This window comes from Diabrotica virgifera, chromosome 6 (assembly GCF_917563875.1).
Source record: "Diabrotica virgifera virgifera chromosome 6, PGI_DIABVI_V3a".
In the NCBI taxonomy this organism is placed as follows: Eukaryota; Metazoa; Arthropoda; class Insecta; order Coleoptera; family Chrysomelidae; genus Diabrotica; species Diabrotica virgifera.
In genome coordinates this window covers 38,787,970-38,805,398 of record NC_065448.1, presented here as the reverse complement: position 1 = coordinate 38,805,398, position 17,429 = coordinate 38,787,970, and the positions used below count along the sequence as shown (strand labels likewise).

Here is a 17,429-nt window from a genome sequence, read left to right as displayed (position 1 = left end):
ACCATGATAGTCGTGACGTCAAAACGCCAAACAAGTTTTCCAAACACGTTATGTCTAGGTACACGCTAAAATGTACGCAAATAAAAAAGTTAAATTTCATCAAGCTAGTGACTATTTAGCGTGGGCAGTGACTGTATATTTTGATACACGCTATTTTGATATGTTTAGTGTTTGTTTGATAGAAAAATATTTGTTATGACGTTTAATTCTACCTAACTTTTTTATTTGCGTACACGTTAGCGTATACCTAGACACAACGTGTTTGGAAAAAATTTGACGTTTTGACGTCACACTATCACGGTCCATTCTTAAAGAATAAGGCTATAACACATTAAAAAAATTACTTAAATCGAACAACAGGTTTAGGAGATACGAGACATCAAAAATTACCCATTTTTGGAGTGCCTGTTATCTATGTGTACATTAGTAATTTCTTAAATACATTAGTCATTAATTTTCTTGCAGCATATCTCGCTTAGTTTGAATCTAATTGACATTTAGTATTGCTCATTTTAAACGTCTTTTCAAGCACTACAAAAGGTATTAGTAGCATTATATACCTAAAATGGACCCTTTCTCTGTTATTTCAAGTTGAATATACCGATTTGAGCATGCACCAAAAAAAACAAACTCTTTTCACCTACTATATCTCTTTTGTATTGTAATTAGAAGATTTATGAAAGAACAAGTCTCTTTGTTGTTTTTATAAGTTATAGAACTGTTTTATATAGTTAGATGCATAGTTTTTAAGGTATTCGCAAAAAAACCGTCCGAAAAGGTGTCATTTTTCAATGAAACTGGCCAATTTTCAACCACAAATAACTCAGAAAGTATCGAGTTTTCGAAAAAAAAATTCCAAAACAACTTTTGCTTAGAATTAGGTTCGCTAGCCACTTCCGAGGTTACTTTAACCAAAAAATTTTCCAACCCCTTGAAGGGGTGGTAACCGCCCCCAAGATAAAAGCGCCATAATATATAGGGAAACTTTGTTTCTTGAGCTATTCCCTACTTACTGTGAAAATATCAAGGGAATCGATGAAGTAGGATGGAATTCGGAGCCAAATACCCTCATTGACTGCCCTATTAGAAAAAAATATCTGAGGGAGTATATTTGTGTTTTTATTCTTTTATATGAAAATCGATGGTGGAAACGACAAATAAAAACCGGAAGAAAGTGCTTTTAGGATATTTTGGTTTAATATATTCCGAGTACATATCGATAAAACAATATTCACGAAACGAATGGTAACGTTATCTGGAATCAGAGTGTCGTAAAAATAATCCGAATAGTACGGTCGATAGAAAGCTTTTTTGAGAAAATCGTTTCGAAACGGAAAGTGGAGTATGAATATAATTTATGTGTATTTCTCCCCTTGTCGCTGACGCGGTTACTAATCCCATAAAGAAATCTACGAATATACTGCCATAATACGTCGGTCACAGGGGCGTCATTTGACAGGTTGCAGGGGGGGCATTCCCCACCCCCGACCCTGAAAATGACACAAATTTACAAAAAAATATATCAATTTTATTACTATAGTATTGTATATTGTATTGTATATACAGTGAGCACGTAAAGGTTGGAATAAATTCATTTTCTCGAGAATGGACGATTTTGGAAAAAAATCCCGAAATAGGTCAATTTTCATTTTTAAATTACGACTTTTTGGCATATATATCATACTAGTGACGTCACCCATCTGGGCATGATGACGTCATCGATGATTTTTTTAAATGAGAATAGGGGTCGTGTGATAGCTCATTTGAAAGGTAATTAAATTCTCTATTCAGTAATATAAACATTAACATAATTATTTACACAATTGACACAAAAAGAAAGTATGTAATTTATTTAACTTAAAATACATTCTACTGCTGACAGAAAACAGAAAAAAATGTTTATTTGAAAAATAATCATGGCTTTTCGCTTTAATTAAATATTCAAACTGTCACGAGGCTGGTGGGAGTGGTGGGGATTTAATATTGAATTTAAGCAAAAAAACAATATTTATTTGCCAAATAAACATTTTTTCCTGTTTTCTGATAGCAGTAAAATGTAATTTGAATTAAATAAATTACACACATTCTTCTTTTTATGTCAATAAATTTAATTAAAAAAATTTTTTTTTGAACACCCTGTATAAATAATTATGTTAATGTATATTACTGAATAGAGAATTGAATTACATTTCAAATGAGCTATCACACAATCCCTATTTTCATTAAAAAAAAATCATCGATGACGTCATCACACCCAGATGGGTGACGTCACTAGTATAATATATATGCCAAAAAGTCGTAACTTAAATAAAAATTGACCTGTTTCAGGATTTTTTTCCAAAATCGTCCATTCTCGAGAAAATGAATTTATTCCAACCTTTACGCGCTCACTGTATATCTACAAATTTCAAATGACGCCCCTGGTCGGTCAATAAGTCCCGGGACCAACTAATAAAGCAACATTTGTTTGCGAAAAGTATTCTTTATTCAACAAAAAATCTCCTTTAGCTGCGATACCATCATTTCAATGCTTTCCTTATTTTTCGATGCCGACTTTTTAAAACAATATTCTTTGCCTACAATTCAACGGTCCTTGCTTTAAAAATAGGCCACAGTTTCAGCGATTACTGTCTCTACGGAGAGATCTCCTGCCACGGCAAATTTTTCTAGGTAGGAAAAAAAGTGGTAGATTGTCTTGTATAAACAATAATTTTTTTCTTCAATGAATGAGGCCATTTCTTTGACATTTCGGACTTCACACGCTCCAATAAACCAATGCTGGAATCGCTGTTGATTGTTCCTCCGTGTTTCAAATAGGGCTTACAATACCGAACTAAAATCTGAATACCGGTATTTGATATTTGAAATTTGAAATATCGGGATACCGGTATTAAAACCGTTATTATTATTAAAAAATTTACTAGTTATATTTTTAGACATTGTAATGTCTACTATCTTTTATTTGATAAAAAACAACCGTCTCATTAAATTTGAAATGAATAAATTGTGTGTGTAATAACATGGATTTTAAAACAAGCTGTTGAAAATAAAATTTTATCCAAATTTTTGGGTGAAAAACGATTTTTTCTTAGGTTTGTTAACTGAAAGACTTTGAAAATACTCTTTCGTAAGATACTGATGTGGCAGGTATTGACAAATATTTTATAGCCAAATAATAAAGCTCAGGAAAAGTGATTTCTTGCCAAATTTACGTGGCATTTCGCAAGAAAATATGGCATTGAGTAGTAGACGTAAAACATAAATAATCGCTTAATATTGCCGACACCGCCGCTTCTCGATGGTGCCATACTTAATGGCTGGTCGGTATGTGTAATAAATAATATGCCTGGTATAGATTTTAATACAACGAAATTGTTTTGTTTATCCTCAAAAAGGTTTCTTGTAATTAATTAATACTATTTTAAATTAGATTTATATTGTGCATAAATTTAATTTTTATCAACTAATGTATAACCAAAATACCGGTATTTTGACATAAATACCGGTTTTTAATAACGGACAAAAATCGTCCGGGATTCCGGTATTCGGGATTCCGAAATCCCGGTATTGTAAGCCCTAGTTTCAAACAGTAAATGAAAATAATTTCTTGCTGGTCCCAAAATACAGAGGCCATAACATGTCCGGTGGTTTGTTGCGTCTTTGGTAGCTTTGGAAGGTTTTCTCCAGGTACTGCCTAGTCAGATGACTGCCGATTTAATTCCGGAGAAAAGTGATGGATCCATGTTTTATCCATTATGACATAACGATACAAAATTCAGACTTACTCCGACTAAACATGTCCAAACAGCATCCAGAATCATCAATTCGTTGATTTACTTGATCTGGTGTGAGAAAACGCGACACCCATTTGGAAAACAGCTTTCTGATACCAAAAGTTCCTGTATAATAGTGAAAACGCTACAATTCTACATATTATTGAAGTTATACTTCTTTACGCGCGATATGAGGGTGAATTTTTATATGTTAAAACCTACGATCCGGGCGCATGCGCATTATAACTTTGTTCTGATTGGATGTTCAAATGGCATGTCAAAAATTATCCAATATGGCAGCTGTAGCGCAGCTGTGGTTTGGACGGTTGACGGTTTGGTTATATATGGTTGTTGCGTTTTAAAATTTGTGGGAAGAGAAACAACAAAGGTTAGTTAATAGTTATACTGCCTTTTTAAATAGTTTTCATATTATATTTTTGAAGTTATACTTCAAAATGTTTTAATTTATGTATGTATCAGTCCAGAAAAGGTGTGGAAAGAATATATTAGTGTTTTTAAATATATTTTTCTACAAACGTGTTAAAAATGCAATTTTTAGGACTCCATAGGAGCGTTAAAAATGCTACTTTAAGGCACTAGTGCTTTAAAATTTTTAAGGCACTGCAGTTAAAAGTGAATTGTCAAATTGTGAAACGTCAAAATATTTATATTTCATTTATTAACATTAATATTAATAATACAACTTGCGCAATTTGAAAAAGGTGGTTTAAAAGGTTTTTTATTATAATTTTGTGTCTTTGGATTTGTCTTCCTTGGGCGTAAAATAATAAAACATCTATTTTTATATTTCACTTGTCACCGTGATGTATAATTATGTATATCTGAAAGGTAAGTAGCATGCGGCTTGATGGCCTTGTTGGTAGAGCATTGGACCAGAGATCAAAAAATCGCGAGATTGCGGGTTCAAATCCCGGACGATTCATACTTTTTTTTCTTTTTTTTTTTTAATATTTGGCATTGTTAAGTTTTGGTTCATTTTTGGTAATTATTGTTAATTTTTTGTATTGTAACTGTTAAGTAGGTATATTTATTTGGTTGAAATTATATTATAATAGAAATATAACTTCTTACGTGCGTACAAAGTACACACACATTCTTTTTTATTTAATGAAGCGACTTTTAGAGCGAAAGAGAGCTTTTTTTTGTCCATAACAGATCACGGATCCTTAAATATTCAACACCTTTTTAGTGGGAATTAAAACTTCTTAAATCGTTCGAAGAGATTACTAAAATAACCAGAACAGGTATTTACAGAAATACTTAGAAGAGACTGCAAATACAACACCAATTTTATTGCGATTGAGATTTTCACTACAACATGAGCTTAAAAAACGCTACAAATTCGATGAAAATGTTTGGCAAATATCTGGTTGCCACTTTTATTCGTGGCATCATGATATTATGTTGATTACAAAGGGCTCAAATTATACAATTGTCTACCGGAAAATTTAGAACAAATTAAAAATTATAAAAAACATAGATATAAATATGAAATTAAACAATGGATTGGAAACAAAACAACAAAATTCTATGAAGGATTGATGTAATGAACAATAGTAATAAATAATAAATATCTAAATAAATTTTTAATATCAATAGTGGAGTCAATGAAGGTGGATATGAGTTATTACCTCAGATTTCGTTGAACCTCCATCGATTTTCATAAAAATTGGTGAGTGGTTAAAGGATACCTCAAGGAACAAAGGTGACATAGTGCCAACTTGCGCTTTTTGCATTTTAGGGGTGAAATACACCCCTTTTTTAAAAATTATTTTTTAGATTTCTGAAAGTGCAGTCACTGTAAGTTTTCACTTTCTATTTTGTTGAACCTTCATCGATTTTCATGAAAATCGGTAAGTAGTTAGAGGATACCTCAAGCAATAAAATATATATAGCATCAACTTGCGCTTTTGCATTTTAGGGGTGTAATACACCCCTACTTTTTAAATTGTAAAAAATGCAGATTTCCGCATTATGGCGCAAGTAATCTCGTTTAATTAAGAAAAATAAATATTTTTTTTTATATTTATGTGCATGAATTACATTTTTTTTTAATTTTTCAAACCTTATAGCAACCAAAAATTCGAAAATTAACAAGTCGAAAATCACGAAAACCTTATTCTTCTATATTTCTGAAAGTGTAGTCACTGAATGTTTTCACCCACGATTTCTTTGAACCTTCATCGATTTTCATGAAAATTGTTGATTAGTTAGAGGATACTTTAAAAAACAAAAGTGATATGGCACTAAGTTGCGCTTTCTGCATTTTAGGGGTGAAATCCACCTTTTTTTTTTAATGATAAAAATGCAGATTTCAGCATTCTGGCTCAAGCAATCTCGTTTAATTAAGTAAAATAAATATTTTTTTACATTTATGTGCATGATTTATAATTTTTATTAATTTTGTAAACCTTATAGCAACCAAAAATCAGAAAATTAGCAAATCGACAATCACGAAAAAAATTAATCTTTTATATTTCCAAAAAGGCAGTCACTGAAGGTTTTCACCCCTGATTTCGTTGAACCTCCATCAATTTTCATGAAAATTGGTAAGTAGTTAGAGGATACCTCAAGAAACAAAAATGATGTGGTACCAACTTGCGCTTTTATCCTGGGGGTGGATGTTACCCCTTCTCATGGGTGAACACTATTTTATTAAAAATAACCCCATAATTAGATAGAGGAGAAAATTCTAAGCAAACTTTCTTTTATCAAGTTTATAAATTTTTTATTTAAATAATATTTCATAATTTAATAAAATATTATTGGTACAGTAAAACCTGACAATAACGGCCACTAAAAATAGAAAACAATTGGCCGTTATAGAAATGTGGCCGCTAATGCTAGGTTTCCTTTTCCACAAATACATAAAATATAATTGAAAATTTATTTATTTTAGTAATTAAAGCAAATCTAATTAAATATAATTCTACAAACAAACGGAACATACTAAAACTAAATTCAATTTACTACAATATAAAACAATATCTATACGAAAAAACAACTACAAGAAAAACAGAATTTTTGTTTGTTTTACATTTTTTTAAATAAACGAAACATACTAAAACTAATTTAATATAGGTAATACATAATATAAAACAACATACTATAGCTACTAAGAAAAATACGCTTATCACTAAAGTATCGTCGTGCTTCCATGCTATATTCAACAAAACCAACTTGGTAGGGCCTTTAATTAGATATCGCAAATCACTTTGGCTGATTTTGTCTGCATATATATTATGTTTGAGGAATCCCTTTTTTTTTGTGAGACTGGATATAGGACATTTCTCAAGAATGAATTCACAATCATGGTATATCGTTGCTATACAGGGATAATAATCTGTGCAATGTTATGGTACAGGCTACGTTAAATATGAAGTAAATGTGGAAGATATACACTGGTTATTCATTTCAATTTAATTTGATTGTTTTTTAATCGTTTACAATATTTAAAATAATTAAAGACATAAAGTTAGGGATTTCAAAAATAAATTCAGTTCTCACTGGCAGGGTGGGAAATAATAAAGTGCCATACAATAGCATTTCATTACAATGCTCATTACAGACATTACAGGCTGCTCCGTTTGAGAAAACTCATTCTCTCAAACTTTCGAGAAAATACTCATTCAGTTTCGACCAACCCTGTATTAGCTAAAATTAAACGTTTTGCTAGATTAATAATTTTTAACAATAATAGATTATATTAAAAATCACTTGAACATAAATTGATTTTCTGATGTCAAATCACTACAATTATACAGGGGGTGAATATTGCTATGAAATTTGAAAATAAAAACGTAATTATCTTTTAAACTACTTTGTATAACATCACAAAACCTGATATTTTAAGAAATAAAACATAGAGGAGAATCCAAAAATGTAAAAATATACAGGGTGTTCCATTAAACAAAAGATAATTTTGTTTCACCCTGTCAATATGGATGGCCCTGTATATTTGGAAATGTATTTAAATTCTGATATTATCTATGCCCCAATCTCACCTAAATAAACTTTTTTCGTATCTCCTACAACAAACGACTAATTGGACTTCCCACAACCTGTATACATACAAAATCTCCGCTATAAAATTTTTTCAAAGAAAATGTTATTGGTTTTTTTAAAATAACTCCGTTAAATTTTGAAATATGAGATTTATCCAAAAACCATTACAAAGCTAAGTAAAAGTTCTATAACACTGTATTAAACATAATTTTCTAAATCCTTTATTTTTTTTTAAATACAAGGTGAAAGGGCCCCGGTTACATGGTTCTCGCAGTAAAATTTAGGTTTTAAATGTTTCTATCTCGGTTATTTTTTGTCGTAAAAAAATATTAAAAAAAGAAAAAGCTTAAATAAAGTTAAAACTAAAATTTTGTCCTCTACCATTTTTTTAAGTACTTATATCGAGTATTTTTGGAGTTATTATCAAAAGAAAATGAAATTCACGAAAATTTGAAAAGTTCTAATTTTTTTAATCGTATTTTTTTTTTTCAAAAATATGCATTCTAAACCGGTCAAAATTGTTGAAGTTATTACTCATGTTAAAATAAATAAAGTTTTAAATGGGTTACTATAAATTTTAATTTTTGTGGAAATGACGAATGTTTCATTTTTCATTCTTCCCTAAAAAATCTGAAAGGGTCCTCTTATTTCCATCATAACTTGCTTAATTTTGATGCTATCGACTTCTTATATAGCTTTTTGATAGTTACCTTTAAGTACTTTATTAAAATGTTTAATATCTATATTTAACAAAGTGCATCGTTTTCCTGTTATTTAAGCTTGAATACTAAGATTTGAGTACTCGCGGAAAAAAATATACATTCAATTGAATATAACTCACTTTGTATACAGAATAAGCCAAATAAAAACGGAACATATGCAGTTAATACAGTGTATCGGAACTATGTTTGAAATAGTCGACTAATATAAAAGTTTGACACACATAAATCATAGAGCAACTCAACTACCTGTCTTCTTAGGCTAAGGCTATGGCCAGACAAGCGACAATTTACGGCGCCATAAGAGCAGTAAAATGAAGCGCGAAAATTGGTCCCGCGGTGAGTGTAGTGGATGGCCAGACTGAGCTGTAAAATATCGCGAAGCAATATCGAACGGGTCCATCTTCAGCGTCGTGTCGCAAACAAATGGACCTAGGTCCAAATTTGTACACCTCATCTAACCACAACCACGACCAAAATACTGTATTTACATCTCGCGACACGCCGTAATTTACATCCCCGTCTGGCCATGCTTTACTGCCGCTTCATTTTACTGCTGTTACAGCGCCGTAAGAGCAGTAAAATGAAGCGGCCGTAAAAAGCATGACCAGATGGGGATGTAAATTACAGCGTGTCGCGAGATGTAAATACAGTGTTTCGGTCGTTGTTGTGGTTAGATGAGCTACAAATTTTGACCCAGATCCTTCTTACCAGGACCCGTTTTTGCGCTTCATTTTACTGCTCTTATGGCGCCATAAATTGTCGCTTGTCTGGTCGTAGCCTTAGCCTAAAAGAAAACAGGTATATGAGTTGCTATGATTTATGTTTGTAGAGTATGTATGTATTGGTAGACATTTCAAACGTAGTTCCGATACACTGTATTAACTGCGTATGTTCCGTTTTTATTTGGCTTATTCTGTATGTAATAAAGGATTTTTCGAATAAGGAGCTTATTTATTTTTATATTATCTTCGATTTTGGTAATAACAACTTTTTTGAAGAAGCTTATGGTTTTTGAGTTATTTATGAAAAACTGCTTTAAAACATGGATTTTTTTCAGGAAAAATCAAAACTTTTGATCTTTAATAACTCAAAAACTATTGATTTATTGAAATAACTTTATATGTATAACAAATTTTACTTATAGTTTGTCCCTCTATCGATTAGTGGTATTATTTTTAATAAAATAATTTCCACCCCCGAGAAGGGGTGGCATCCCCCCCCCCAGGGTAAAAGCGCAAGTTGGCACCATGTCACCTTTGTTTCTTGAGGTATCCTCTACATACTTACCAATTTTCATGAAAATCGATGGAGGTTCAACGAAATCGGAGGTGAAAACCTTCATTGACTCCACTACAACTACATTTCTTGAATTTATGATAGGTAATATCCAAGACACATTTGTGTCACATGCTATATCAAAATAATAATGTATTTTTGTAAGTGCGCATATATGTAACTGTTTATATTTATACATTTTTTTGTTGAATATTTATTTGTTTGTAAGTCTCACGCACAAGGGGTGCTACTTTTGTATATACTATTATAGTGGAATAATATAAAAGGTAGCTCTACTTCAGTGAGTTTTTATGTTTATTTAGTATTCAATATGCTTTATGTTTCTTGTAAGTCAATATTATAATGTAAGCTTCCTAAATCAACATTATTATTATTCATTAGTGATAAGACTCGTATCATAGAAGGAAAACAAAAAAAAAACTTTGTAATAAATCGCTTGTCGATTTATTTGCCAGACTTTTATCCTCTAGAAAACGATGATTCAATACAAGAAACAGGGAAAAAATATTCAAATCTTAAATTAAGACATCATTCTTTTTTGTTAACGAAGTATGATTTAGCAAGTTCTTTTGAAATCAAACACATACTTCTACAAACTTCACCCTCATCTAGACATATTTTGTTTGTTTGGCCATTATTTTTAATAGATTACTCAATGGGGGAAAACAATATCGACCATTTTCCACGAAAGTGACGTTTATAATGACCAGGAGCTGCCAAAGTCTCTCCACTTTAATCAGTTACACTCTCGGGTCATTAATTTAATGTTGACACTCCTTCGTGCATTAATCAATAAAAAGTTTTATAGGTGAACATTGTTTTGACATGATAATGGGGAGTGGATTACACACTAACAGAAATTCATCGACGAGTCACATAAATACACTCACGGACAAAAATATCGAATATTTTGAAAATTTCATGTGAAGTGACTACTTCGTTGACTACCAAAAGGCATTTGATTGTGTAAGCTGGATAAATCTGTGGTCCATTTTAATAGAAATGGGCACACCAATGCACCTGGTGACACTTATTAAAAATATATGTACCAGTCCAATACAGCAACAGTCCGACTAGATTAGAAGTTCTCAAACCAATTCAAGACCGAGAGAGGTGTTAAACAAGGATGCGTGTTGTCACCTGACTTATTCAACATCTATGGTGAACATGTCATGAGGATGGCTTTAGAAAGATGGGCCGGTGTAGTAGCAGTAGCTGGTAGGAAAATCTCCAATTTAAGATTTGCTGATGACACAACACTTATCGCAGCAAATGAGCAAGAAACGTTTGATCTCCTGCGAAGAGTTGAGTACGAAAGCAATAAAGTTGGTCTGAAAATAAATAAAGTTAAGACAAGAATAATGAAAATCCACGAGAAAAATAAAATTCCTGTAGCTGGTTGTATACTACACTCAGAGAAAAAGAACTCCTCACTTTATGAGAAACTCCAAAGGTAACATAATTCTCGACTTGGCTGAAAAAAAGGAAGAAGAATGGACTAACTATATAAAAGAGCTCTTCCTGGATACGAGGCCACCACTTAACACCACAAAGTATACGAATACTGGTCCTAGTATTTTAAAAGCGGAAGTAGAGAAAGCCATCAAACAAAGCAAAAATGGGAAATCTCCAGGCCCTGACCGAATACCATCAGACTGGCTCAAACTTCTGGATGACGATAATGTCTCACAATTAACAAACATTTATAACCATATATACGAGACTGGAATGATGCCACAGATATGGTTGGAGTCTACATTTATTCCACTCCCAAAAAAACCTAATACATCATCATGTAAAGACTTTAGACTAATTAGTCTCATGAGCCACTCTCTCAAGCTACTTCTTAAGATAATTCTTAATAGAATCAAGCAGAAATGTGAAGAGACAATGGGAAACAAACAATTCGGTTTCAGAGAAGGATTGGGAACAAGGGAAGCTTTGTTCTCAATGTTAACATTACTTCAACGATCATGGGAAGTACAGAAACCAATTTACGTCTGCTTTATAGATTTTGAGAAGGCGTTTGATAGAGTTAAACATGATAGGTTTTTTGAATATCTAGAAATGATTGGAATAGATGATAAAGATCTGAGACTTTTACAACATCTATATTGGAATCAAGAAGCTTCTATTCTGGTAGACGGCAAAGAAACAGACAAAATTTGCATTCAAAGACGTGTCAGACAGGGTTGTGTGTTATCCCCAACTTTGTTTAACGTATACTCAGAAATAATTTTTAATGAAGCCTTGGAAGGACAATGTGGAGTTCGAATCGGGGGAGAAACTATTAACAACATCAGATATGCAGACGACACCGCGATCATGGCTGAAAATATCGAAGATCTTCAATTCCTTATTGATCGAGTCACTAGAGAATGCTCCAATAACGGACTTAATATAAATGCAACAAAGACAAAGTTACTTGTGGTTAGTAAACAAGACGTCGGCCCTATGCAACTAATTGTCAGTGATGAATCAATAACAAAAGTTAACCATTTTAAATACCTAGGATGTTGGATAAACGAGACACTAAATCCGGATGAAGAAATTAAAACTCGTATAGAAATTGCAAGAGGAGCATTTATGAAACTTAGATCTATTCTGAGCAACTCTCAGCTGAACTTATAACTAAGAATCAAGTTCCTAAAATGTTATGTGTATCCTGTATTACTATATGGATGTGAAACCTGGATCATGAAGGTTAACATGATGAACAAATTAGAAGCCTTTGAGATGTGGTCGTATCGTAGAATGCTCAGAATATCTTGGGTTCAACGCATTTCAAACAGAGAAGTCTTAAACAGAGTAGGTCAAGGCGAAGGTGACTTAATGAAGATGATAAAAAAGAGAAAACTTGAATATCTGGGGCATATAATGAGAGGTAGCAGATACAGGATGCTGCAGTTAATACTCAATGGAAAGATCGACGGAAAAAGAGGAATTAGTCGAAAGAAATATTCATGGCTCCGAAACCTTCGTCAATGGACTGGCTTATCAGCAGATCAATTGTTACATGCCGCACAAGATCGAGAACGATATCGGCAAATTGTTATGGAAGCTACCCACGCCTAAAAATTTGGGCACGGTACTTAAAGAAGAAGAAGGTTGTATACCATAAATCACAAAAAATACAGGATCCTTTGTAAAAGGTATATTTAAAAGGCCTCAATAAGGGTTACATCACAAAACAAAACGTTTTCGGATTAACAAGTAATCCATCATCAGTGTTAGCCAATAGTGAGCCACCAAAAAGTTATGGGTAAAAACCCTTTAACCCTTTCAGCACCAGTGAACGTACGACGTACGTATACTTACTATACTTCAGGACGTACGACGTACGTCAAATTTATTTTATTACGTTTGAAGTGTTTTTATTTGGATTTTTTGCTTACACTGAAAAAAACGTTTCAAAATAAATAAATAAATAAATACAGTGGAACCTCGATAAGTCGGATTAATCGGGACCGCGGCCGATCCGGGTTATCGAAAATCCGGGATAGCCGGAGAATATTGTAAAAATTAATAAATAGTTTTTGCAATATCTCTGCCATTTTTAACTTTTCGACAAAAATGGTAGGAACTGAAATTGTTGCAAATAAATTATTTACAATTATTGCAATTTATTTTTAACAATTTTTGTCGTGAGGTCGATATTTTCAGAGTTAATTGTACTTACAGTAGACGCCTATATTTTTGACTATGATATTGCATGTAACTTTTTTGGTAATTGTAATATAATTTAAATCCTTCTAACCACTTAAAGTACTATGTTTTGACTATCTGTGCGAAAATTTTCAGCCAAATCGATTTTGACGTATTTTGGGAATGGAGAAAAATGTAAAAAACGGTATTTTAACGTTTTCTACACTATAAAATTTGATTAAAAACTTGTTTTGAATCAAAATAACTTGTTATAATGCCATCTAGTGACATTTTTGAGTCCTTTCTATTAAAATATGTTTTCTATTAATACTTCACGATAGAAAATGCAAATTTGTTCAAATAAATACAAAATGACTGTAAAATCGCTTATAATAACATTTTGAGAAAAAAAAGAATGTGTGTGTACTTTGTACGCACGTAAGAAGTTATACTTCTATTATAATATAATTTCAACGAAATAAATATACCTACTTAACAGTTACAATACAAAAAATTAACAATAATTACCAAAAATGAACCAAAACTTAACAATGCCAAATATTAAAAAAAAAAAAAAGAAAAAAATATGAATCGTCCGGGATTTGAACCCGCAATCTCGCGGTTTTTTGTCATCACGGTGACAAGTGAAATATAAAAATGGATGTTTTATTATTTTACGCCCAAGGAAGACAAATCCAAAGACACAAAATTATAATAAAAAACCTTTTAAACCACCTTTTTCAAATTGCGCAAGTTGTATTATTAATATTAATGTTAATAAATGAAATATAAATATTTTGACGTTTCACAATTTGACAATTCACTTTTAACTGCAGTGCCTTAAAAATTTTAAAGCACTAGTGCCTTAAAGTAGCATTTTTAACGCTCCTATGGAGTCCTAAAAATTGCATTTTTAACACGTTTGTAGAAAAATATATTTAAAAACACTAATATATTCTTTCCACACCTTTTCTGGACTGATACATACATAAATTAAAACATTTTGAAGTATAACTTCAAAAATATAATATGAAAACTATTTAAAAAGGCAGTATAACTATTAACTAACCTTTGTTGTTTCTTTTCCCACAAATTTTAAAACGCAACAACCATACATAACCAAACCGTCAACCCTCCAAACCACAGCTGTGCTACAGCTGCCATATTGGATAATTTTTGACATGTCATTTGAACATCCAATCAGAACAAAGTTATAATGCGCATGCGCCGGGATCGTAGGTTTTAACATATAAAAATTCACCCTCATATCGCGCGTAAAGAAGTATAACTTCAAAAAGACGAAGAAGAAGACAATTAGATCTTAAATGTTTTATTTCTACATCCCGCAGATGCTATATACCAATTTTCAGACAAATCGGAGATCCCAAAGTTTTTTTTTATTCAAAATTGAGTGATTTGAAATAGAATCACCCATATACATCCCAAAGGGGCGCTTAAGAAAAGAAGTGCAGCTGCGTTTAAATTAAGAGGTGGATTTCACGCACTTTTACATAATTACACTCGGACGAATTTAATGACATGCTCACCAAAATTTGAAATTCAAGAAAAATGAAACGCTACAGTGTATGTGTTTAAAAACTTACCGATCAAATATTCTAGCTTCTTTCAATACGTTCCCAAGATTGATGTAGGCGTCCAGAAAGTTAGGATCTAGACCAACTGCCTTCTCAAAGTGATGAATGGCCAACCAGATTTCTCCTTGAGCGTTGAAAACGCATCCCAGATTGCTCCAGGCCACGGCGAAATCGGGTCTGGTCTCAATAGCTTTCAAATAACAGGCCTAATAGGAAAAAAGTCGATTTTAATGCAATGTTTGGTGTTATTTATTTCCGCAAGCGCTCCCATTATCATGGAACCTCTGAAAAATTCGCCAAGTTGCCAAAAAGTCGCTTACGCTTATCGCTTGATGAAAAATAGAAATTCATTGAATGCCAATTGTTCTCTTAAAACTCGATGTGTTATTTGTAAGTGGTTCTCTTATTTTAGCCAATTTGGGTATCAGCTTCAGATGAGAAGCTTAAATAGCAATAAAGAATTTATTTGAAATCAACTGAATGATAAAACCTTTCTTTGTTTGGGCCTTAATATTACAAAATATTTATGTGTAAATGTACTTTTCGTGAATTTTCCCATTGCATACTAACAGGCGAGGCAGTGAGGCAGTAAAAAGCCCAAAACCTACCAAATTATTGCAGTTGGATGAATCAATGAAACTTGCATTCGATTCGTAAGAACCTTAGGAAATGTTGTGAACAAAAATGATGACGAAATAAAAATTGCATTAGTGAACATGGAAAATGCATTTTTCTACGGCCGTGCTTAAACAGCCACTTTCTAGCACGCATTTCGTTTCCGAAAGTTGCACTTTCCCGCACGGCGTGCGGGAAAGTAGAATACCTTCTAATATGGCATTATAATATACTATAATACATGCAATAAACTACAGTCCCTGCTCAATTTATTAGACTCACCCTAAAAATATCAGTTTTTTTCTTTGAAACCCCTTAAAAGTATGTTCAAAGTCATACGGTACTGCTGAATAGGTTAAATAACAATTACCTGATAATCGTGCTACATAATTAAGTTAAAGATGGTGAGACTTTTTGATTGAATTGTGAAAACTTGGCAGATGGCAATAGAATGGGCTAAAAGGGTGCAATGACTCGCCTTTTTTAACTTTAGTTTTTTAATTAAATTAGTGGTTGATATTCAAATTTTCGTAAAATTTGCAGTAGTAAGTGTTAATATTAGTCTTTATTAGTGTTATTTTTAATTTGTTTAATTTATTTTAACATAGTAATAAAAATATGTTGATTTCTAAAAGACGAATGTCTTCGTTTGGAACTTTTTCCTATGGGTGATTGTAAAGATCTTTTTGTTGAGCAAATCTTTTCTGCTCTTTTTTGTTACTGCTCTTTTAGAAAATACTACATGTACGAAACAGAAATAGCAAAAAAATATGGCATATCTTTATCGTCAGTTCGAAGGTTGTCGTCGTTACTGTAGAAAGATTTCAGTCACCCCCAGAGGGCAAAGAATTTTAAAGAATTTGGCTATAAAACACAGAAGAGTCACCCATTGCCATATATGGAATAAATTGGAAGAATCAGAGTGTTCAGTATCGGAGTCCACTGTACGCCGAAATTTGTACAGTATGGGACTCAAATTTCATAGGCCAGTTGAGGAACCAAGAAAATAACCAACTATCACCACAAATGCTCAAAAAACGCTAAGTTTGGGCCAATTTGCATAAAGACTCTATTGTCATATAATTTTTGTGCAAATTGGCCGAAACTAAGCGTTTCTTTGACATTTGTGGTGGTGGTTTTGGTTCCTCAACTGCCCTATGACATTTGAATCCCATACTGTACAAATTTCGGCGTGGACTCCGATACTTAACACTCTGATTCTTCCAATTTATTGGTTATATCGCTATGGGTGACTCTTCTGTGTTTTACAGCCAAATTCTTTAAAATTCGTTGCCCTCTGGGGATGACTGAAATATTTCTGCCATACCGACCCCTCCAAACCGATGTAACAGAATGTGTCGCTTTAATTTTTTTAGCCCAACCTTTGAGCTGGCGATAAAGATATGCCATATTCTTTTGCTATTTCTCTTTGGTACATGTGGTATTTTGTAATAGAGCAGTAGCAGAAGAGATTAGCTTAACAGACAGATTTTTACAATCACTCATATGAAAAAATTCCAATCCGAGATATTCGTCTTTTAAAAATTAACATATTTGTATAAATATCTTGAAATAAATTAAACAAATTAAAATAAACATTAATATAGAACAATATTAACACTCACCACTGCAAATTTTACGAAAACTGAACACCAATCACTAATTGAACTAAAAAACTAAAGTTGAAAAAAGTCGAGTCCTTGTATTTTTAGCACATTCTATTACCATCTGTCAAGTTTTCACAATTCAAAAAAAGA

General features: G+C 32.3%; 1 protein-coding gene across 2 annotated transcripts in view; it reads right to left on the bottom strand.

The window, feature by feature from the left end:
* LOC114326160 (UDP-N-acetylglucosamine--peptide N-acetylglucosaminyltransferase 110 kDa subunit) overlaps window positions 1-17,429 on the bottom strand; it is a 142,683-nt gene that overhangs the window by 59,434 nt on the left and 65,820 nt on the right. For both annotated transcript variants that reach the window (XM_028274417.2, XM_028274415.2), the window contains one exon: window positions 15,067-15,263. In XM_028274417.2, the coding sequence (XP_028130218.1) occupies window positions 15,067-15,263 (197 nt within the window). The remainder of the gene's footprint in view (window positions 1-15,066; window positions 15,264-17,429) is intronic.